Below are 24,621 nucleotides of genomic sequence, written 5' to 3'. Positions count from 1 at the left end.
ATAATACATTTTGGTCCTCCACAACTCCAACATGCAAATCTCTAGGGCAATCCTGAAGGCATGACTGGGATCATCTTCTGGCAGAGGTGGTGGCTTTTATTCCTGGTCTGTCATTGCTGGATGAGACGCCTTTTTACTGAGTGATTGATGATCATACGTTTTTCTAAACAAAAACAATAATGCTTTGAGATATTTGGCTTCACTGTTGGTACGCTACAGTCAAGTTCACTTATGGCTATTGTATGACAGCAAACAATATGTAAAGCTACTGTTGCTGCCAGTTCAACACCTCATATCCTAAACAATGAATTCAAGATGTAGACTTCTTTCAATAAACGTTTTCAGAGGCACGATATTTACTGTAGTATCCTGGAAACCACAGCTGGTTTGTAGTGCTTGGGGTTGAAACATTTGATACTTGTTTTTACCCTACTAAGCCCACTTTTTCATTTATATCTTTGATCTCCTCAAATCTATGCAACCATTCGTGAAATATATGCAATGATTTTAATGAGCTATCTGTCTTACTGCATTTACTAGGAATGACACATTACTGGGGTGGGACATTTATTGCCATTATTATTATGCTTGGTGGGAGAATTTTATAATTTATTATATTATAATTTTTAACTCTGAGACACAGAGGCGGCATTGTGAAAGTGATGGCAAGAACTTGAGATATAATAATGGACTGCGAATGGCCCTGTCAGAAAAAAGAGAAACACCCAAGCTGTTTCAATTTTAATTTTTTCCTACAGTTCTCTTCATTGGTTCCAAATAGTTGGAAAAAACAAAACAATTGTAGCAGTGAGTAAGATATGGTACAGTCCCCAGTAAAGGCTGTGATCCTTCTAGTGGGGCTAATTAACCAGCACAAGCAAAATAACACCCTTGCAGTAGCACAGTGTTCCACTTAACAAGTTCCGGTATTGATTAGATTTCAAATGTCCTTTTATGGGAAGTCAACAAGAACATCTGTCCTGATGTACAGAAGCCAACGGCATGACACTAGTACTTTTCAGATGACACTGGCTTGTTTAAGTCTGTTACAATAACTAAAAGCCTGCCCAAGAAAGAAGTGGGCGATCTGTTAAAAAAAAAAAAATCCAAACCTAGCAAATTGCGGTTGTGAGTTGGTAGGGTGTGATGTCATGTGTCTCCTCCCCTCTCTTGGTATAGCTTCTTGTTGGACCTGCTCTCTCTATCATTCAACAATCTTACTCAGTGAACTCAAGAGTGCGTAAGAAAGTTGCTACCTTCAAAGCATCAGTCATCCAGCACAAGAACATGCTGCCAAGGCTGCTCCTTCTCCTCATCGCTGGGATTATTCTAGTGGGTTATGGGACTGCACAGAGACTACCAAGAGGCAAGTGAGAAATAAGTAATACAGGAAAAGTCAAGTTACTTTCAAAATCTATATGCAAATACACTTTTACATGTGAAGGAGACAGAAAAGCAGAAGACTCAGCTAAAATATTGAATATTGTTTTTTAGTTTTTTTTAATATGCAGCAGTTCATGTTTGGTTAAAATGAAACCGTTTTCAGTCCATGCAATTTAGCATTTTAAATTAGTGTGCTGTGTGTATATAGTTAATCTGCTGCAACGGTAAGGAATTGCTGTTTTATGTACTAATCTAAAAAACACTTTCTTGGTTTTGGCACATAAAACTTTAGAATTGTTTGTACTGTACAGCCCACCCTGGGTGTCATATAATTAGTATTTTACCAAATTCCATTTGAACATGCATTTTGCACTTCAAATGTGTTTATGTTTCTATTGTGTAGAGAATGTTGGGATTTGACTCTGCTCAATGTCTTTTCTCGTGCTTAAAGCAGCTGTGCTAATAGCTCATAGAGGGGTGATTTGGGTTCTTTTAAGACTTGCCAGAAAGTCTTATAAGCATGTAACGCTGTTTCGAGGGAATTTCATTTCAATGTTATTATCAAAACAATGTCTCTCTAGTGTCCGTCTTGCTTGCAAAGTGCCAATAAACGGTATCTGCTGTACTTGTTATATATTGCCTTTTGGATGCGTAGTATAAAAAACAATGGTTTTCATTGAAAACGCCAGTTGAACACTGCTATGACTATTAAATAACACAGTTGATCACAAGCAGGGGTCATGAAAGTTGGTTCCTTGTAAAGTACAAACAGCCGTGGTGTTTCAGCTGCAGCTATTGAGAACATGTGTATGATGTTCCAGCATTATTTATTTACTGTCTTTTGCAACTTCATAATGGAGGCATCCTAACCAAAACATTTCCAACGGCAATGCAGGGACTCTACGCTTAGCATTTCATTGTGCATTAGTGCAACTTTCTGTGCCATATGGCACTTTAGCATGTTTTGCCACATGCACATGCTGTACATATATTGTAACATTTTTCCTTGGCAAATTCAGTTTGATATGCATTTGATCCAATAGTTTTTAAAACCTTTCAAACCAGCATAAATGGGCAATTTTGTGCTGTAGCATCACTACCCCTAACCCCTAACAGAGTAAATAATTCAGTACTACTACTGGCAGTATTAATTAGGTTCCCGTTATGAAATTGCCCTAAATTCTGGTCCCTTATTTTGTGATGTGGTTGAATAACAGTGATTCATGGACCCCCTTGTAAAATACACTTAATAGATTATATTTTTAGTTTTTAATATTAAAAAATACGCTTTTAAAAGGCATAGATTAATGTGGTTTCAAAACTAAAATTAGTCGAGTGACATATTGTCTACTTTGGGTAACAAGGTTCTGTATATGCCCAGATCCCACACATGGATCTAATTACTTGCCAGCCCCTACAGTGGGGCCAATGCAATAAGTTAGCTGTAAACCTCTGGAATCAAAAGCCTGGTTAATTTATTTTTAAATATTTTTGCAAGCCATTGCTTGACATATGTTCTGCTGACTGGAAAAAATACGCTAAAATGTATATATCCGAATTCTGCAGTTTGGAAAATCTAATCCAGTGTTTTATCGTTGCATTAAGAATGCAGAGTGGCTGTCAGAATTAGGACAGTGTGAATTGGGTGCGGTGGAAACTTTCAATTGTGAATTTCTCTCCTTTGGGAACCAAGCAAAAAACAAAAGCTTGGATGAAGTGTAGCTAGAGAAAACAGATTCAAGTCCAATATTTTTTTTCCCTGTTTTACAATTGAACTGAAATTGGTACACTACTGCATACAAAAATGGGGATATAATTAATATAATTTGGCAAGCATCATACCAACGCTATACTAAAAGACCAACTTGAAGCCTTTTGCTTTGTGTTTTTTCATTGTACAGTTTGGTCATTTACCAATATAACCTCCTTTCAGAAACAGAGATGCTAATGGAAAACGTATTTATTATTTAAAAGGTCCAGCACTCTCGTCAGTATTTAAACTCATGGCGCTGGTCAGTCCTAGGACTTGAAATATATAGTTTACTTCATAAAATATCAGCTTTAAAATCTCAAGTATCAAGTAATTTATATAAAGAATGGAAATTAAAAACACATGTTTTTTTTGTTTTGTTTTTCAATTGTAACCTACTTGCCATGGACAACAGCCCAGACACAAAAAGAATAATGGAACACAGGACAAGCAAATTCAGAGAAATGTACTAGAGTAGAAAATAATTAAATAAACTCTACCTGCTGGGCATTGTTTTAAAGTTTAATAAATGTCTCCTGTCAATTCATATATGCATGGGTTAGATTCCAGTCCTACTTCAAATCGAGAAATTTATATATAGATATCGATGCTAGATGTTTAAGAACATGACCTACTTTTTCTATGTTAGTCTGTGTCTTGCCATGTGTGTAATATTGTGTGATTAATAGTTTTCTAACCCTTTGCTCCAATTTAAAATGTGTTATAAACCTTATAACAAACACTAAAGGCACAAGTGTACTTAAATGACAAATGTCAGTGTTTTATTTGCTAAGTGACCATGTAAAAGGTTCCTATGTGGAAGTCAGAATACTTAGAGAAGTGACTGATGGGATACAGGGTAGATTAATGTGCTAGCAACTGGTGAGATCTGCGTACCTTCAGCACATAAATATTGTAAGCCTTTGAAAAGGCTGATTCCTATATGCCAGACTGTGAGTCCCTTAGCGCAGCGGTTCTCAGCCTTTTTTTTTGGAGACCCACTTTTGTATTTTTCAACTGAAGCTGTGCCCCTCCCAGTAAAAACAAAGCTATAAAGACATTTTAAGAAAAGTAAAATACTTAATTTTATGTAGATATTATAAATAAATAAACCGAACAGTACATTTTACAAATACTATAAAGTAATTAAATTGTATGGTTTCTGCAAAGTGGTGTTATGGGTGAGATGCTAACTCTGAGGTCATCCCCCATATGAAGCTTGTTCCTGTATTTCATTTTGATTGCTGCCATGATGGAAAATCCCCTTTCAACAGGGCAGCAGTGTGGTGTAGTGGTTAGGGCTCTGGACTCTTGACCGGAGGGTTGTGGGTTCAATCCCCAGTGGAGGACACTGCTGTTGTACCCTTGAGCAAGGTACTTTACCTAGATTGCTCCAGTAAAAACCCAACTGTATAAATGGGTAATTGTATGTAAAAATAATGTGATATCTGTATAATGTATAATGTGATATCTTGTAACAATTGTTGCCCTGGATAAGGGTGTCTGCTAAGAAATAAATAATAATAATAATAACTATATATGCTGTTGTAAATGTCATCAAATGCTTGATGGCTTTCTACGCAATATCGGGATATTCACATTTAACCAGGATCCAAAACTGCGACAAATTTTCTTTTCAAAGATCCGTCACAAGAAAGTTCTATGAGTTCGTTTTCACAGTCACTAGGCAGGTCAAGATTCTTGATCATCAGGGAAATAATCGTCAAATTAAACTGCGAGAGCAGAGAGGTGGTTTACAACCTCTGTTCTTACCCGACTGAAATCTTGGGCTTCATGATCATTAAAAGTTTCAGTCATGAGAGGAAACATATCAGTATGCCCATCTGCAACCCGCTTCCCCCATAGTTTCCGTTTTTTTATTTTTAAAAGCTGTGATTTTATTGTTGTGCTAAAAAATGTTACAAACAACTTGCTTGCTTTCACAAAATCCACAAGTTGCTCTTGAAATATCTTGAAATTTCTGTTATCCTCCTGTGTACAGTATCATTTCATAGAGGGATACACTTAAGTTTCCTGGCAGCAGATTCTCTGAACATTTCGGTACACATAATCAAAACAGCTAGTAATATCAACTCTTCAGCTATCGTGTGGGCTTTCTTACATTTAGCTGTATGCTGAGAAACTAGAAAGGAATCTTTCAAAGCACTTTGAGATGCAGTAGAAGCGCAGCTAACCATATTTTTTTGTGTTTGTATGTGCCTCAATTTCCTTTCAAAGTAAGCCAAAGGTTTACCTTCATCACCCGGGGGTAGCGTTTGAGTTTTGACAGTTTCATGCTTTCATTGGCAAGCACAGCCAATGACACACTGCAGTTTGAGTTCAGTTTCTGAACTGATATAAGTGAAGCCCAACTGAAGATATGATTTGCCGTATTTACGTTTAGGCCCACCACTTTTTATTTTCTTTGTCATCATGATGTTGGTTTCTGCCGGCCCTGTCACTGAATTTGATGGTGATGCAGCTTCTTGGTCAGGCCCAATGCGTTTTGAAAAATTATTTTAAAAAAATGTATTTCACTAATCTAATTAATTGTGATTATTTTTATTTTATTTTGTTTTAGATACACATAGTTTAACTTTATTTCTTAACGATTCCTTCCACCTTTTGCTTTTTACCACTTTTTGCTTTCCAGATCCTAGCGCTCCTCGAGTCTTTCTTAACAGTTGCAAAAGCACAAATTTTCTTGTACTCTTGTAGCATAATTTCCGACTGCCTCGTTCTCAGTGTAAATTTAATTTATATACTTGTTATTTTGCAAGCACGCTATTCTGATTTACTGGAGTCAAATTACATAAGGTTAAAAAAATAGCGTTAACGTTGATGTTGAGACAGGGAAAAATGCTTGAACAGTAATTTTCATTATTTTGGGAAACTGGGCTTTGTGACAAATGTAGTTTTGCTCCAATTGACAAATCTTCACATCAAGCTTCACAGAGACCACCAGCTGCAGGTAATCCGTGGCATCTTGGTTTCATTTAATTGGAAAACATTTTTTTATTTGAAGGTCAACTTCTTAGGGACCATACAGTATGACTGCAAAAAAAGGAATACAAGCCAAGAATTATCTCACATGATTACATGTTCCGATGTGTCAAAACTCAGACTGTCTTAAGAAAGCAATAGAAACCCTGAAAGAACGGCCGAAAAAATTCCAAAACAAACTAGAAATCTGGCAAGCAGATCTGTTGCTGTTTTCTTTTGGTCCAGCAGTCTTGGTCAATAGCTACTTTTTGGTACCAAATCTGAAGACAACAAATGGCTAGTAAAAGTTTTTGGTTGATGACTGAATCAAAATGAACATTGCAGGAAATAAAAGCAGGACACATTTATGTGCCTATTAATGAAGTAAATCTTTACTTTTAGATGTCACGTTAGACTAGCTGCAAGAAAGAGGAACACTTACCAGAAAACAATATAACACAGTATTTCCATAAAACTGTCATACTAGCTGGTAACTGAGCCACATTTATTATTTCATTCCCTGATAGGTGCATTCTCTCTGGCATAGCTAGACTTCCTTGTGGTGGACAGGGCATGTTGTCTTTGAACTGCTTATAATCCGTGTCAACTGTGGCCACAAATCCTCTCTGTCGTTGCCTACATTGCTGACAAGGACAGAATTGAATTGTTGCAGCTTAATGCATTCTGAACCTTCTAGAAGTACATTTTGATACAAAAGGACAAGTCCATTTGTTCTTGAAATTGTAGAGTCATCTTTGTGTAGTGTTATGTAAAAACAGGCTGAACTGCACCATTTTTTTGTGAATCGAAAACCAAACTGTTCATGTAACAACAATTGTAAAGATCGTTTGAGAATCCAACAGTGTGCCTAAACAGTTTGTAGAAGTTTAATGGTGCAAATTATTGAGTTATGAAAAGAATGCTTACCTTGTTCTTTGTGAAACTGAACTGAACATTTAATCTTTTCTTACACAGTGCTTCCTCATCTCCAACAGGTTACAGGAAACGTCTGTTGGGAGCCACAGTTTAAAGACTGAGCGCGTCCTTTGTTAATCTTGAAAAGCTGGCCTTGATGTTTTGGCAAAAGTTGCTTAAATAACAGACGTTACTTGGGATCTTTATTATTTTTGTACTGTGTGTTGCAGAGATTGATATTATGCTTACTGGCAAGTTGTCCGATATCGCTGACAACCAAATATTCTGCTCTTGATCAGAAAATCATTGACGTCTGTGATTTGATGTTAATGTAAAAGACCTGCGTAACATATGCAAGGTCTATTCCTCATGCTGTGCTTGGTTTTGTTGATAACCACTGGTGCTCTGGGTTTTTTTTAAAGGGTTTTACAAGCTGTGTAACAGTGGTGATGAAATTCTATTCCCGATTTTGCCAGCACGGAGTCCTTCTGCAGTGAATCATAATTGACTGGGGTGATGATTTAATGGACACCCACTAAGAATGGAAACTCCTTCAGTTGATCAGACGTGCTTTATAATGACTGAACTTGTGCCAGTTTCTTTTTTAACTTTTTTTTTTTTCTTTAGGACTTGTATTAATTGTGTTATGCTGGAAATTGCTTCAAACTAAAAAGGAATAGAAGTCATTAATATATAAGCTTTCCCTCGATACTTCAGAGGTTCATTGTTTTTTAATGTTAATGTTCAGTTTGGTAGTCAGTATTTGACTCTTTAATACATTGTCCTCCATTGTGGATTTCTAATGCTAAAATGGCTGTCAATCGTTGCCACTGCAAATTATGACAAATACAGTATCAGTTGCAACTTCCCTCAACTATTCCTCAATCATACCTAAACCAGTGCTACTAACTAAATATAAATGCCAGCAATTTAGATGGGGTGATTTCTTTTTTGTATGCAGTAGCTTCTGATTGGGGGAATATTATTTTTGTTTATTGATTTAAGGTATAGCACAGTCTGAAACCATTTTTTTAAATGCATATAATCTAGTGCAGTGGTTTTCAACCTGTGGTAAGCGTACCAGTGCTGGTACGTGACAGGCTGGTACCTGGTACACATGCAGTGGTTTTCAACCTGTGGTAAGCGTACCAGGCTGGTACCTGGTACACACTGGAAGTTGTTCTTGAAGACAAGATGATTGCTCAACCGCAATCCTCCCTTAATCGTAATGTTTCAATCTGTTTGTACCACTGAATCACGGAGAAATGGAAAATTATGATGAGAGGTATTTATTTCAGTTACTTTCAAAGTTACTGATGGGGAACCAAAGTAATTGTGGGGTTGTTGATTGTGGTGAACTTGACAAATAATTAGATAATAATTAGATAATTCCATCACTTTTGCAGTGAGAAAAACGGTTGTAATGGGGTAGGTCTCTGTTTTACAACAGCCATTTACGATTGCACATGGTTACATGGTACATCTTGTGGTCTCAGCTGGAAACACTGGTACTTCAGATGAAAAGGATGAAAACCACTGATCTGGTGAACAAAGTTTTTTATTAAATAAATGCCAAAAAGCATCTGTTTATGACTACACAAATATACTTCTAAATGCAACAAGGGCACAGGCACAACAATATAATGTAGGCAACATGTTAATGGTCCACAGGGTTATGCATACTGTAAATGACTGATGTTGACAACTGTCCCATGGAAACTCAAGGGAGGTGGTTAATCTAAGGCACACTAAAGAGCTCACAACATGCATACACTATATACTGTACATGGAAATGTCAAACGGCTAGGTCTAAGAGGTATATTTTATGTTTTTTTTGCTGAAGGGCATCTGGTTTTAGAGATATTTACCTCTTTTGTGTCTTGAAGTTTCTGCATTATGATTACAAAACAATACAATACAATAGGTTTTTCTGTAGCGTCTTTCATAACAGAGTTATCACAAAGCGCTGAACATTTAAGAATAAGCCAAATCAAAAAGGTATGTTTTTAACTTACTTTTGAAAATCACAAGCGAGTCAGGTAAGCGAATGCTCTCAGGTAGCAAATTCCAGAGTCTGGGCGTGTGATTAGAAAAAGCTCTTCCACCCATAGAGACAAGGTGGATAGAAGGAACAGAGAGTAGAGCTGAGTTAGAGGAACGAAGAGAACGACTCAGAGTGAACGGCTTCAGCAGCTCACAGATGTAATCAGGGCAGTTATGACCTTTGACCTTTCTGTAATGGGTTCAGCTTGGTGGTGGATTCTTTCTGACCTTTGACATCTCAAAGTCTTGCATCAAGCACGTGCCCACTCCAGTACCATAAGCCTTAATAATAGGGTTTCTTAATATTTTAGGAATTAACCCTTTCATGCAGGAAATATTGAAGAAAAGTTATGGACACATAAAATATATTTTTAATTGATTTTTTTTTTTTATTGCTTCATATGGGAAAAAAATGGCATCCTCATATGAGGTCATCATGCATTTGCGTCTTCCATATGTCCCCATATAAAGACTCGAAAAGATTTTTTTTATCCGGCTGGTTAATTTTCCATGCCCAACTGAGCTGAACTTCAATATTTTATTTTCAGTGGGCTTGGTTTTTGGTAGTGTTGTAGAGAACATCACAGTATTCAAATATACTGTAGAGCTGTGGCTTTTTCCTCCCTCCTCTTGTCTTGACTGTAATAAAAGAGAAATGAGAATCAAGGAAAGAAGTGTTGTTGTTGGTTGTGCAATGTTGTCTTGCAATTTCCAAGACAACCATTTACCAATAAATGAATAAATATGGTTATTTATCATAATCATGTTTTCACAACTGTACATAATAAGTACGTAATTGGACCGAGAAGTGACACAAAAAACCACAAGAGCAAAGTGAGGAAAAAAAAGCCCAAGCATAATCTCTTTCATTAATAAATAATCGCCATTTCCTGTTCCTGTCATTTAGTATTCTGCCTTTCAAATAAAACTGTCCCTGAATGAATTATGTTGATTTAAGAGATTCAAGGTTTCAAAAGATGAATATGTTGTTGGAGGGTTTAGAACACCTACAACAGATAGTCAGTAGGAATCCTGTAAATGAAAGGGAAAAGGGATTTTGAGGATTTAGAAAGTGAAACACTCAGTTACACAACCAGGTGCCACGAGAGATTAAACAGGGACCTTGACTGAAGTATGTGGAATGGTCATATAAGGAATGACCTGTTACACCACAGCAGGCAGCTTGTTAATCAATTTCCTGTTGGGCTAATTAGCTCCAGCTTTACACTTCCAAATAACTGTATAAAAACTGACCAGTCTCTTTTTGTTTATCCAAAGGTTTTTAAGGCCCTCTGTGAATCATTTTCATAAAGCCAAATTTTCCACACTGAAGCCAAATCTTAAGACCTGTGGGTATTTTACTGGCCCGCATAGATGAGTGTGCTATATAAAACATGAACATTTAGTGATCTCTTCAATGTATCTAAACAGTGGCAGATATAAGTACCACCATCATTCAAAAACATTACATTTTCCTTTCTTCTTTTCAGTCAAAAGACAAAATCTGAAGGTCCGCATCAATGCCACCGGTGACACTATTGTCCTCAAGTTTGTTCGCCCACGACCTGACATGAAACTTGAAGGCTTCATCCTTGGTTATGGAAGCAGCATGTTTTCCAAGCAGTACATTCAACTGCCCGAGAACGGAAAACCCTATGAAGCTGAAGTTGGTAAGATATTAGAATTATTCATTTATAGAGTGGACTGCAGATAGAATGTGTGCTGACTTACTAAAGCTAGTTTCATTTCTGCTTTGTTTGGCTGTTGTACTGCTTCCAACGTGATCTCACTATGCACCACAAGCAGCACGTATTGGTTTATATTTATAAGGTTTCCATGAGTATGTCAGCCAAAACTTGGGAGAATCTCAGAACTAATATGTGCCTGTCTATCTATGTATTTGTTTGTTTATTCATTTGATTAATGTAAAACAATGTATTCACAATGTTCCACCTGTGTTTCCTTTTACTTTCATTAGGGAATATGGATTAGTACTTACAATAGGTTGCAAAATGTACAACATCCCACAGTCCTTCCCAGTGTCTCTCTCTAATGCCTGCTACAGGCAGGTGACATCAATTAATTTAACACAAATGATTATACCAGTGGCTGTGCGAACACAGCCACACCCCCACACATTTCTCTGGCAAGGACAGAAATTAACCCTATACCTGCCAATCACTAACACTTTGCTTCCAGGCAGAGATCCACATATGTAAGCTTAAGGATGAAAAGGGCTGTTTATATACGTACTGCAATGACAATGGGTTGACCACCAGGGGATAGTATCGGGTTACAGAAACTGAACTCCAGGATACATACCGATACTGAGTGTTAGAATGATTGGTGTAATAATGATCTCATGATTGTTAATTGTTGGTATAGCCTCTGTTAAAAGCAGGGGAATCCCTGTAGCCAGGGTGGGGGTAGTGAAAGGTGTACTACAGAGGTGGAGAGTTTGGTGTGTTTAGAGAACTTGTACTGTGTGGAAATTTGCAACTGTGCTGCAAGTACGAGCTGAGGATCTAGTGTTAAAACACTGAAATACAATACAGTCAAACAGCTGAGCTGTACTGTAGTTATGAAACATCTTCAAAAGTTTAGTTAGAATCTTCAAAGGATGATAGACTTTTGTTTTGTTTTGTTTTTTTGACAATAAATAAACCTTTATTGCAATTCAATGTCTCCAACCATGTTTGTGTGTCTAGCAATCTGCCAGCCACACTACCACACCATGTAATTACATTGTAAAAAACTAGGTAATTACAGACGGTTCCTTTTCAAGTACGAAATCTAACCATTACCTAATGGGTGTTTACCTCCTAAAGACCCCGAAACCTGAATATTATATACCAAAGCTGCTTGGCCGAGCCTATAGTGCAGTAATGCCTGCCCCTGAGGGTGCAAAAGGACTGCTTGCACAGATATGCGCGCCATTTTACTTTTCAAGACTGACCTGACAGGGGATCCTCGTATCAGATAAGTGCTTGTTGATTATGACTGTATCATTTTTGCAAATGATTATGTTTTATATAATTTATGTGATTTACGCTGTAATAATTGTTTTAAATTAATTATGCGTATATCATGCACTACAGCCTGTTGTTTGTTACGTCCCGCAGCGGCTTTGTGCCCCGCGTGAAGCCAGCATCTTGAGTCGCTCCTTTTCAAGGATCAAGCAACATAAGTCGGCTGACTTGTGCTCTCCTCACAGGCTGCTTAGCTCCATCTGGAGTTAAATTAAAAATCACATTTTAAGTTTACGAGATGTTTATTTTCTGAACTGTAATTGTGTTATTACAGTTTTCTGTGGGAAAATATTTTTTTTTACAGAAATACGCGCGCTGCTGCTGGGCTGGACCAAGATACGCGCTTCTGTTGAGATTGCTTGCAGTCTCATTGCACAGTATCTCGCTGCCGTTTTGGTGATGGCTTTTGCATCACCATTACGAGGGCTGTTAGTACCTCTAACAAGCAGGCTTCCCTCAGTCTCGTGTGGGTACTGACTGTGTGGTTTTGCCAGGAGCTTGTACAGGTGGGCATCCCTGTACAGTGCTAGCCACGATAACTGCAAACCAGTGAACCTGTACCGTACCGGTGTCACTGACCCGCTCCGTACCGTACTGACCCGGTGCTAAAGTCACCGAACTTATAGACACCAATGGGGCTGGTCAAGACCCGAACAAGACCAGCTTGTTACCGGACCTGGGATGGAAGCACCAGTCTCTCGCTAGCTCCCCGTGCTATCTCGAAGTGCATGGAAGCTATCCTGGCCCCATTGAGACTCAAAGGCATCAGAGTGCTCAACTATCTGGACAACTGGCTCATCTGTGGCCCACACGGAACTTGTCACCGACCACCTTCAAAGGTTGGGCCTTACGGTGAATCATGCGAAGAGCCAGCTCATGCCTTCTCAGACAGCCTCCCGTCTAGGAGTGTGCCTGGTCTCCAGGTCCATACCTTCCACTCTGTCGGACGGCAAAGTGCAGAGGATAGGCGTCTCTTTCAGCCCAACAGAGTGCTCATGGTAGTGACGTTCCAGAGACTTCTGGGCTTGATGGCAGCAGCTTCCCAGACCCTTCTATTGGGTCTCCTGCGCATGCACTCTCTGCAGGCCTTGTTCAACCACCCATTGACAGTGTCTCATCACTGTCTAATGGCACTCTCTTGGTGGAAACAGCCTGCCTATCTATGCCTTGGTGTGGCTTACATCAACCGCCATGGCAGTCCAATAGGGTTTTTTCTCACATTGCAAAATTCCAGCGTCCACACGTTCCCAGTACGGTTACAAATGGGGCGTCTTTCAGACGTGGTGTCTTCTTCGAGGGTTTGACCCCACGACCTGTCCCATGTCCCATTTTTGCAGGACCTTTTTGACGAGGGGAAATCCCCCTCTATGTTAAAGGTCTATCTGGTAGCCATTTCGGCTTGCCACGTCAAAATTGACTGGGTCTCCGCAGGAGCTCACTTCCTGGCAGGGCACTTTTCTAAAGGCGCTCGGCCGCTTCGGCCGCCTATTAAGGATATTGTTCCTCGCTGGATGCTTAACATGGTGCTTGATGCACTCATGAAGCCTCCATTTGAGCCCCTGCATTCAGCTGAGCTGAAATTTTTATCACTCAAAGCGGCTTTCTTGCTTGCAATCACCTCCGCAAAGCGGATGGGTGAGATGCAGGCATTTTGAATTGCGAAAGCCTGCTTAATTTTTGCAGAAGCCAGGACAAACATTACGCTCCGTACCAATCCTGCTTTTTTGCCGAAGACTATCTCAGCATTTCATGTCAACCAGTCTGTCAAATTGGAGACTTTCCATCCACCTCCTTTCCAGTCTGACAGAGAGCGACAGCTCCATACGCTCTGCTTGGTTTGGGCCCTGGTGTACTGTGTTGACAGGATAAAAAGTTGAGAGACAGTCTGAACAATTTTTTGTCTGCTATGGGGTGAAGTCCCATGGTTAAGCCCTGTCTAAGCAGCAGATGTCCAAGTGGATAGCAGACACAGTCAGGACTGCCTATGAGCTGGCCAACTTGACCCCTCCCGAAAAGCTTACTGCCCATTCCACCAGGAGCATAACAACTTTGTGGGCTTTATTCCAGGGTGCATCTGTCAAAGACAAATGCAATGCAGCTGTGTAGGTTACTCACCATACTTTCACCAGGTTCTACAGATTGAATGTCGTGGATCCTCAAAACCCTGGCTTTGGAACTAGAGTGTTAAGGGCAGCTTCCAAGTCGACACTTACAACACAGGCATAGAGGGGAGTTTCTCCCTCAATTTTTTAGCCCTAGCTACTTGTTACTGGTGTTCCTAATGGTAACGCACAAGGCAGCCTTCCGGTTATTCGGCAATCTTGCTCTTGCGACGGCTTAGGTATACTCACCCATTAGGTAATGGTTACATTGCGTACTTTAAAAAAAGGTTGACAACCACTGGTCCATTGTATTTTTAAAATGTAATTACATACTTATCCCCCTAGTAGTCTCAATGCAAAAGCAGTAACCATGTATAGTTCTTACTGTGCTACGTGGTTATGTATGCCCCGTATACAGACTGGGAAGTGAAAGCTGCAAACCTCTTACTACCATTAAAGGCCTGAAAGTATGACAAATGTACCTTCATAGATAGACCGTGGAGTGCTTGGATAATCCTAATAGTATTTCTTGAGTTGCTTGTATAGTGAGGGTTAGGGTTATGTCATGATAACCAACATAGTAAAATGTTTGGATTCTGGAATTGAAAATGACTGGGCCAAGGAACAAGAAACTTGATGTTGCTTGATCCAAACATTGAATCAAAGTAAAATAAAACTCATCTGCAATGAATAGAGGCTGTGAAAAGTAATTGGCACCACTGTACAGTTGGTGGCGATACAGTATAGTAATGTTGGCGGTAGTAGGTGGAGTCCAAAGCCATCAGTATGTCAGTATGCGGAGGAGGATGTAAACAGAATTCAACCATAAACAGTGACAAAGACAACACATTTAAACAATACTGCGGTGAATCAGGGACCAGCACACTAAAACACATCTCTTCAATCTGTTACAGATTTATGCCTTATTCAATAAAATTCCACTTGCTGTGGTAGACCAAAACTGGCAAAATAGTACAATATGTTTCATATTGCAGTCAGATATCTTCTAAATCTGGTGGAAACATAGTACATTTTTTGTGGCAATTTAAGAAGAGTGAACCAAGACATATACTGTGAGCTTTCTAGCCTGCTTTAAATTCAATATTTCCTGATTCATGATCTATCTGATGCCAGTCATAGAAGAATTCAGATCCAAAAAACACAATTTAGGTTATTATTATAAAAAATGTTGATTGTACATACTGGTACATTCCATAAATTAGAAAGCACATCCAGCATCATGTTTCCATAAGGTATTTTAAATGTATGTATGTATAAAAATTAGACTAGCCACAATTTCTTTCTGTAATTTGAAAAGGTGCAGCATGATGGATTAAAATGTTGAACTAAAAAGTTCTCAAAAGTCATAAAACTTGGCCCAGTGAAATCAATAAATGTAAAAATGTAATGTGCATTACCTTACGACAAAATCACCTTTGTCCTCCCATAACATGAATACTGAATTTGCATTACACACACACACACACATATATATGTATATGTATATATATATATATATATATATATATATATATATATATATATATATATATATATATATATATATATATATATATATTTATTTATTGATCTATTTATCATCCTGTGATACAGTATGTGCTCTTACTCATTTATCACCATTTCTGGACTCATGGATATTTGTAATGTTTGATACTGTTTCAGGGTGAAAATACTTGTGCACCCCAAGTGGTCATTTTTATACCGGCCTCTGGCTTGATCAAAGACTGTCCATTATGCTAGTGACTTTATTAAACATGTGAAATATTCATGAGCGCAAAAACAGTAATAATGATTAATGGCACATATCCTGGGGCAAGCATTCAGAGGGTGTAAAGTGTTTCTTTAAAGCAGAACTAAAAGGACTAAAACTCAAATAACCTAGAGAACATAATGTTTGGACAGCAGCCAAGTGGACAAAAGTGCTTGGGTCTAATGAATCATAATTAGAAATGCTTGAATCTAAGAGGAAGTTGTTGGTTAGAAGAACAAGTAAAGAGAAGCTCAAGGAGCCATGTCTAGCAGAGCGTCATGGTCGGGGTAGTAGACAGGTATGGGGTAGTATGGAGTTGCAAGTTCAACCCTTGGGCAAGAGATCTTATCAAAATAGGCAGGACTCGGAATGCTGCATGCTACAAACACTTTTTTTTTTTTTTTAAGTGTGTCCAATTAAAATTTTTTCCTGATTTTCTCCCAATTTGGAATGCCCAGTCGATTTTCTCCTGACTGCTGCAATTCCCCACATGGCTCAGGAGACCCGAAGATTCAGTGGGTGTCCTCCGATTCCACGACAAAGCCAGCTTCCTCTTTTCACCCAGGAACCGACCTCTGGAGGACAAAGGCCATCCCTGCAGGTGTCTGCCCTGAGCACACTGGCCAGCAGGGTTTGCTGTAGAGCGATGAGGAGAAACAGTCCCTGATGATTTTACCTCCCTAATCCACGGGAGCACCTGGGCCAATGTGACGCTCCCTATGGAGTCCCCAGCGAAACTGGCCTACTTCACACAGCCAGGACGCGAACCTGCGCTGTATGACTCACCCCACTACAAACACATTTTAACCAATCATGTTGTGCCATCAGGTGGAATTTTGATTGGTCATTTTATTTTCTGGCTCTTATGTGGTGTCTACGTAGTATTTAAATTGTTCTAATACTATATTTAAGGCTATTCTCCAGAGTGGCCCATAAAGTCATGACTTTTCATTTGAAAACATCAGTGATTTATGTCGTCTTGTATGCAGAACCACCCGCTCTGCCTACTGTCATTCAACACTCTACCTGTCAACTGTGCTTTATTGCTCAATGTAACTGAAACTGACTAGCAACAATTCATCCACTGGCAATAAATTAATATAAATGTTTGTGCTACATATCAATACTAGTACAGACGTGCTCAAATTTGTTGGTACCCCTCCACAAAAAACGAAATATCTCTGAAATATCTTGAAACTGACAAAAGTAATTGGCATCCACCATTGTTTATTCCATATTTAATAGAAATCAGACTTTGCTTTTGATTTTTTATTCAACATAATATTGTAAATAATAAAACAATTGAAAATGGCATGGACAAAAATGATGGGACCGCTAACCTAATATTTTGTTGCACAACCTTTAGAGGCAATCACTGCAATCAAACGTTTTCTGTAGCTCTCAATGAGACTTCTGCACCTGTTAACAGGTAGTTTGGCCCACTCTTCCTGAGCAAACTGCTCCAGCTGTCTCAGGTCTGATGAGTGCCTTCTCCAGGCTGCAAGTTTCAGCTCTTTCCATAGATGTTCGATAGGATTCAGATCAGGACTCATAGAAGGCCACTTCAGAATAGTCCAATGTTTTGTTCTTATCCATTCTTGGGTGCTTTTAGCTGTGTGTTTTGGGTCATTATCCTGTTGGAGGACCCAAGACCTGCGACTGAGACAGAGCTTTCTGACACTGGGCAGTACGTTTCGCTCCAGAATGCCTTGATAGTCTTGAGATTTCATTGTGCCCTGCACAGATTCAAGGCACCCTGTGCCAGGCGCAGCAAAGCAGCCCCAAAACATAACCGAGCCTCCGCATGTTTCACTGTAGGTATGGTGTTCTTTTCTTTGAAAGCTTCATTTTTTCATCTGTGAACATAGAGCTGATGTGACTTGCCAAAAAGCTCCAGTTTTGACTCATCTGTCCAAAGGACATTCTCCCAGAATTCACCTTGGAGTTCAGCTTGTATCTCTTTGGCAGTTATCCTTGGTTCTTTTTCTACCATTCGCACTATCCTTCTGTTCAATCTGGGGTCAATTTTCCTCTAGCGGCCGCGCCCAGGGAGGTTGGCTACAGTTCCATGGACCTTAAACTTCTTAATAATATTTGCAACTGTTGTCACAGGAACATCAAGCTGCTTGGAGATGGTCTTGTAGCCTTTACCTTTACCATGCTTGTCTATTATTTTCTTTCTGATCTCCTCAGACAACTCTGTCCTTTGCTTTCTCTGGTCCATGTTCAGTGTGGTGCACACAATGATACCAAACAGCACAGTGACTACTTCTCTCCATTTAAATAGGCTGAATGACTGATTACAAGATTGGAGACATGTGTGATACTAATTAAAGAAACTAATTAGTTTGAAATATCACTATAATCCAATTATTTATTATCTTTTCTAAGGGGTACCAACAAATGTGTCCAGGCCATTTTAGAATATCTTTGTAGAATAAGCAATAATTCATCTCTTTTCACAGCTTCTTTGCTTTATTCTATGACATACCAAAGGCATGCAAGTATACATGATAAAATAGCTTTTAATTTCATCACTTTTCAGGAGGAATGAAGCATTATTTCAATGAGCTGTAAGGGTACCAACAAATTTGAGCACGTCTGTATATCACTAGCACTATAACAGTATTTATTGATTTTTGTACTGTGGAGGTTTGTAAAGCTTCAGCAACCTTGTAAATGTTAGCACAGTCTTCTTTTTTTTTCCTCATTTCCAATATCCGTATGCTCTATTTAAAATAATTTTACTGGATAAACACTTGCAAAAAATTAGGTCAATTATGTTAGCATTTTTTGCATTTGCTAAATTGGACAGGTGTAGGACCCAATCCCACCGCGTCACCCACTATGACAAAGGTTGATTTTGCACAGCTAATAAAATGGTTGAGCACCGCTCAGCTCGTTTTATAGCAAGCATTTGTTTTTGCATGCAACCGCAGCAATGGAAAATTGCCTAGGATCCTTGTATAACAGCTACATGTTTTTATGATCAGTCAACAGAACATTTCCCGGGAATGTGTTTATTTTTGATAACATCTAATTAGGCACACGTTCAAAAGACAATTGTATAATTTGACCACAGATGGATTATAGCCTCCCCTCGTTTGTCCTTTCTGTCACATTTCTGTTTCATCTTCCCAATAATGGGGTTAAAGATACAACAGCAGGATTAATGATAGTTAAATGATTGAAATATGCAATAACAAAAACAAAACCCCGCTATTGTATAATAAAACTATAATAACACAAACAGACACACTATTCACAAAACTAAGGAGAGTTTTGTTAAGTAGTGTTTTGAAAGTCAAATTTGATTTGTTAAATGAAGTTTGCAGTTTATTAATTTATAGTATTTTATTCTTATTTTCTACTGTTTAATAGTCCTTTAAACTTTTGTGAATAGGTCCCACTGTTATCTCCCAGGTGCATCAATGAAGATATGACTAAATAATAAGGCATCTGCATTACCATACAATTGCATTAGTGACAGCAGCAAAGGTCATTCAAAATGATCTAGACAGCATTCAGAACTGGGCAGACACATGGCAAATGACATTTAATAGAGAAAAGTGTAAAGTATTGCATGCAGGCAATAAAAATGTGCATTATAAATATCATATGGGAGATACTGAAATTGAAGAAGGGAACTATGAAAAAGACCTAGGAGTTTATGTTGACTCAGAAATGTCTTCATCTAGACAATGTGGGGAAGCTATAAAAAAGGCCAACAAGATGCTCAGATATATTGTGAGAAGTGTTGAATTTAAATCAAGGGAAGTAATGTTAAAACTCTACAATGCATTAGTAAGACATAACCTAGAATATTGTGTTCAGTTCTGGTCACCTCGTTACAAAAAGGATATTGCTGCTCTAGAAAGAGTGCAAAGAAGAGCAACCAGAATTATCCCGGGTTTAAAAGGCATGTCATATGCAGACAGGCTAAAAGAATTTAATCATTCAGTCTTGAACAAAGAAGACTACGTGGCGATCTGATTCAAACATTCAAAATCTTAAAAGGTATAGGCAATGTCGACCCAGGGGACTTTTTTGACCTGAAAAAAGAAACAAGGACCAGGGGTCACAAATGGAGATTAGATAAAGGGGCATTCAGAACAGAAAATAGGAGACACTTTTTTACACAGAGAATTGTGAGGGTCTGGAACCAACTCCCCAGTAATGTTGTTGAAGCTGACACCCTGGGATTCTTCAAGAAGCTGCTTGATGAGATTCTGGGATCAATAAGCTACTAACAACCAAACGAGCAAGATGGGCTTAATCGCCTCCTCTCGTTTGTAAACTTTCTTATGTTCTTTCTTCTTATGTTCTTAATTAAATTCTCATTAAGATATTATTAATTTGAATCCTCTGTATTATTCCGAGTCACTATCCTAACCTTAAAAGAACTGCTTAGGGGGCGAAGTAAAAGGAATTCATGAAAACAACTTGAGTATGGTTTTCTAATCTTCTTTTGTTTAGTTTACAGAATGGGTACAACATCAGGGGTTCATTCAGGGGATTCCTGCAGGAATTTGAATGTGTTGCAAAATAGTTTCAGCACTTTCTTGTTTCTTTATTGCCAGAGAAACAATGAATTATGTTTGTATGAGGCAAACCTGACTGACATGGAAACTGGAGACCTTTTGCAGATTTTCTCCTGGCCTGGATTTGTTATTCTCCCCTGTCATAATGCAGCCAATCAAGTCCCAGTTTACTTCATTAATACTTGTTTAAGCTTGTGGGCCCATAACAACACACATGGCTTTATTTCTAATCTTGTACTAATTACTTTCTTCTGTTGCATTCTCAGATGCCGAACCCAAGTACTTAATAGCCGTGCAGCCAATTCCAGCCAATGATGTGAAAAAGCAGTGCACAGGTAAAAAGACATTCCTGTACCATGTAAAGCATGCCAAAGAGACACTACCCTTGTGAAATGGTGATCTTCCAAACCTTTATTGATGACTGTAAAAGGGAGAAGTGTTACATGCGTGGGTCGTCACTGAATAATAATGAGTCAGACAAAGAGCATTGGGTGTTGAGACGCTGCACAGGCTCGCAGATTTAATTAACACAGGTGCTGCCACCAGGGTACCAGCAATGATAGCCCTAGTGTCAGATTTAACAAAGAAAAGACAACAAAACAAAGCTAAAATATAAAAGAGCGCTAGTCTCACTAAAAGAGACGTCCTGCTCCAGGAACCTACTATACCATGAAAGCCTTCCCTAAACTAACTTACTGCTGTTGCTCCCGAAGACTCAGCCTCCCAGCGACTCCGGATCTTTATCACAGTCCGAGCTGGGCAATGCCTTCACAGGCACTGGCTTGCAGTTGAGGGGTTCCGTAGTAGTTATCCTTCGGAGCAGACGCTCTCCTCCTTGATGTAAACAAAGCGGCCCTCTGTGTGCGGTCGTCTCGAGCTGTGACGCAGATGCTTTTTGAGCTGTGCTCAGCCTCCCTGGGAACACCCCCCAGCCAATCCAGACCTCCTGATCAGCTCAGCACCGGGCGAGCCTACCTGCTCAATTGGTTGCCCAGCAATGTGTCTCCTGTAACTCGCCCCAGCTGCACACATCCGAACAAGAACCAGTGACAAGGTCCTCCCTGTCACAATGACCAAAACCAATTTAAGACACATATTATCAACAGAACATTTGGACAGATTACAACCTTTTTTTTTTTGCAGTAATGAGTCTGAGCCATAATCTGTGGTAATGCCCTAATTCAACAAGGGTATCATTGCGATTATACGTCACAGAAAATGCTGCGCACGTGTTGTACTTTGTTATAATATGATTTCCCGGTGATGCTGCCTCTGGGTGGTTACCAGAGATTAACAATCACTTTTTTAGCCAACAAGGTTGCAAGTTTGATGCCCATTGATTTATCATGTGTGTTAATATATTCTGACATTGCTCTTTTTTTATCAAGCGCTGATTTGAAAATTCCATCAAGCTTAACCTTGCTGCTGAATCCATCACATTTAAAAATAAAAATAAATAAAAAAACTTTTTGAAATCCACATTCACACAGGTCAAGTCAACCTCCAAAAGCCACTCCACTTAATCATTGGAAGTGTGACCCCGAGCTCAGTCTTGCTGTCTTGGGGCACATTCCCGAAAACCCCCTTCGAGGGAGACATAATGAACGACTGTCTGGAAGACGGGTAAGAAGCATGTGCAAAACTCCATTTAAGAGTGTGGGTTCAGGTACCACACAAATATGCACCAGTTCTTACATTGACTGTACTGTACTGTGGCTGATTCTCCACTAGTAAGTGACGCTATACTGTACTTATACAGAAAGCACAGGATTTTTGTAACCTAGCCCAAACATAAACAACACACTTTTAAATTGTTACCTCAAAGAGCTATCCAGCAATGAAACTGTATTTTGAAATACAATTTGTATATATAACTATTCATGATACAATCCACAATCAGGAAATGTAGTATTATCAGGGATGAGTAAGGCAGTAAATGACATCAATGTTCTTGAAAAAAGGTTCTAAAGTATTGCATAATTGATGGCTCTTATATCATAAGGTAATTGGTTCCACTTGTGTAGGATTGCAAGTATCAAGTGCTCTGTCAGGATCTCTCAAGCCAAGTCTATTTAAGTTTTAAAGAAACTGCGGAGGGGATACAGAGATTTGTTTAACACAACCACCAGGTTGATTCTCCCTAATAGGCCAACGAAGAGAGAGCTGTCCAGGGCAAACAGCATGTTTCTGTTATGATCCTGGCATATCCCTCTGGGCCATGCAGTTGTTGTTTTTGATTCCTGCAAATCGACTGAAAGGTTTGTGATTTAGCGCTCCATTCCTTCATGGTTTTGGATAACTGAATGTGGAGAAAAAAAATGTGCAGATGTGTGAAGTAGCTGTTCAAGATTGAAATAGCTCATGGTTAATTTCAGTACTTTGTTTTGCTGGAGTGACCACTGGACTGAAAACCTGCAAAAATACTTGTACTGCAGTACCTGCTGCCAGTTTTTTTTTCTTTTTTTTTTCTTTTTGTTACAAGGCTAGTTAGTGTGATGTATTGACTCTGACTAGCGGTATGTACAATGCTGTGAGATTGCTCTTGTTATGTTCAGCATTTAATGTTCCTCTGAGCCTCATGTCACAGATCACAGCCTGTGGAGTGCTGTGAAATGTACTGTAGATACCAGCTAGTCGGCTGTGTTTGTTTCAGATTTCTTCAATGCAGCCGAAGCGCTGTTAGTATGATGGGGTCAAAAATATTGTTACAGTACTGCACTTTATAACTCGCTCTGCAATACATATTCATACATTTTGCATATTAATAATGTACAAAGTGTTAATCAAGTATTTATAAAGGACGCTGTGTGGATCAGGAACCCACCAGTTGAAATGCTAGCAAAGCCCCTGTCCTGTAGTGGGGGTTGCTGTTTGTGACTCTAGTATTCAAGCATAGTAGCCGAGTATTTTATGGGATACATCATTATTTATGTTCCTGACAAATTGCCAGTAAACACAAATGTATTCATTACCCAATACATCTGGAGCAAGCAAGATGCCCTGATTAGTCTTACATTAGATAAGCAATTCTTGTCAGATAATATCAGGATCTTGGGTCTGGAAGATAGTTGAGTCAATTGCTGGCATAACATACAGGTAATTGACTAGCATTCAGAGAGGAGCAGCAACTGGCTGTGGTTGAGACGGAAAGAGTCTGGCTGGGGATCTCAAGCACAATAGAAAGAAAGAAACGCTGATGTACAGGTAAGTAAGCTGGGCTGAGTTGAGTGGGGGACGGAGGGGGGTGATGCTGGGACGCCAGAATCACCGTCGAGCCCTCTTGAGGTGTCGTGGGCTAGTCGACGAAACACTGAGGATGGAAGGTGCCCACTTGAAAACCCCAGAGATGTACCCTACTTAGCTCAATCCAGACGGTTGTCATGCTGATGCGCTGGGGAGGCCGCACTTTGGTTGATCCCCGGAGCCAGCATCGCAGCCGTTGTGTGTGCTGATGCGCCAGGGAGGCAAAATAAGCTGATCCCTGGAGCCAGCATTACACTTCAGCCATTAACACCAGACAGAAGGATATCTACATCATCATATGGAAGGAAACGTAAATGGATGGAGACGCATATGGATCACATTAGTTTACTGTAAAGCTACGTCTTAGTTGGTGCTTATCTTGGCGAGAGCCGAGTTCAAATCAGCATGAAGTTTTAACATCTACTCTCGTGTAATGGAAATCATGAAGATCTGGATACGTCCAGTGACTGCTGTGAATAGTGCAGCTGGCAACAAGGGAAAGACCTTGTGACAGCCTGGAGAGACAGCTGACAGGAGGAAAGAGACCCCATTGGGGCTGGTAAGGGTTAGCTACCCTTGTCGGCAGTATCCAGCTCTGTGTTTACAGGATGCTGGAGACACCCGCCCAAGGCTTCTAAGAAATTAAAGAGAAAAATACCCCTAGAGTCTGCGAGAGCGGGGGCGGAAGATGACTCAACGTTGGACAACACGGTTAACGACTTAGGAACGGAAACGGATATGAGTATGGAGAGTACTTCACAAAAGACTAGTTCAAGATCTGCAGTTAACAAAGACATAGAACTCCAGGTTTGTGTCTGCGGCTGGAGCAAGGCGACAACGGTCAGGGGTTTGAAGATTCATC

At 39.4% G+C, this 24,621-nt stretch overlaps 1 protein-coding gene across 14 annotated transcripts in view; it reads left to right on the top strand.

Moving 5' to 3' along the window:
- The first annotated feature begins 1,193 nt into the window (after positions 1-1,193).
- Positions 1,194-24,621, top strand: part of LOC117407135 (target of Nesh-SH3-like) — a 62,787-nt gene continuing 39,359 nt past the window's right edge. For 11 of the 14 annotated variants that reach the window (XM_059029202.1, XM_059029206.1, XM_034011804.3 and 8 more), the window contains exons 1-4: positions 1,197-1,366; positions 10,564-10,743; positions 20,783-20,851; positions 22,007-22,139. In XM_059029202.1, the coding sequence (XP_058885185.1) occupies positions 1,288-1,366; positions 10,564-10,743; positions 20,783-20,851; positions 22,007-22,139 (461 nt within the window). In that variant the 5' untranslated portion in view covers positions 1,197-1,287. Of the gene's footprint in view, positions 1,367-10,563; positions 10,744-20,782; positions 20,852-22,006; positions 22,140-24,621 lie in introns of all 14 variants that reach the window. The other 3 variants (XM_059029212.1, XM_059029211.1, XM_034011802.3) reach the window with 2 other exon arrangements.

This window comes from Acipenser ruthenus, chromosome 8, assembly GCF_902713425.1.
Source record: "Acipenser ruthenus chromosome 8, fAciRut3.2 maternal haplotype, whole genome shotgun sequence".
NCBI lineage: Eukaryota > Metazoa > Chordata > Actinopteri > Acipenseriformes > Acipenseridae > Acipenser > Acipenser ruthenus.
The sequence above is the reverse complement of the archived record's forward strand: the minus strand, read 5'-3'. Positions and strand labels throughout refer to the sequence as shown.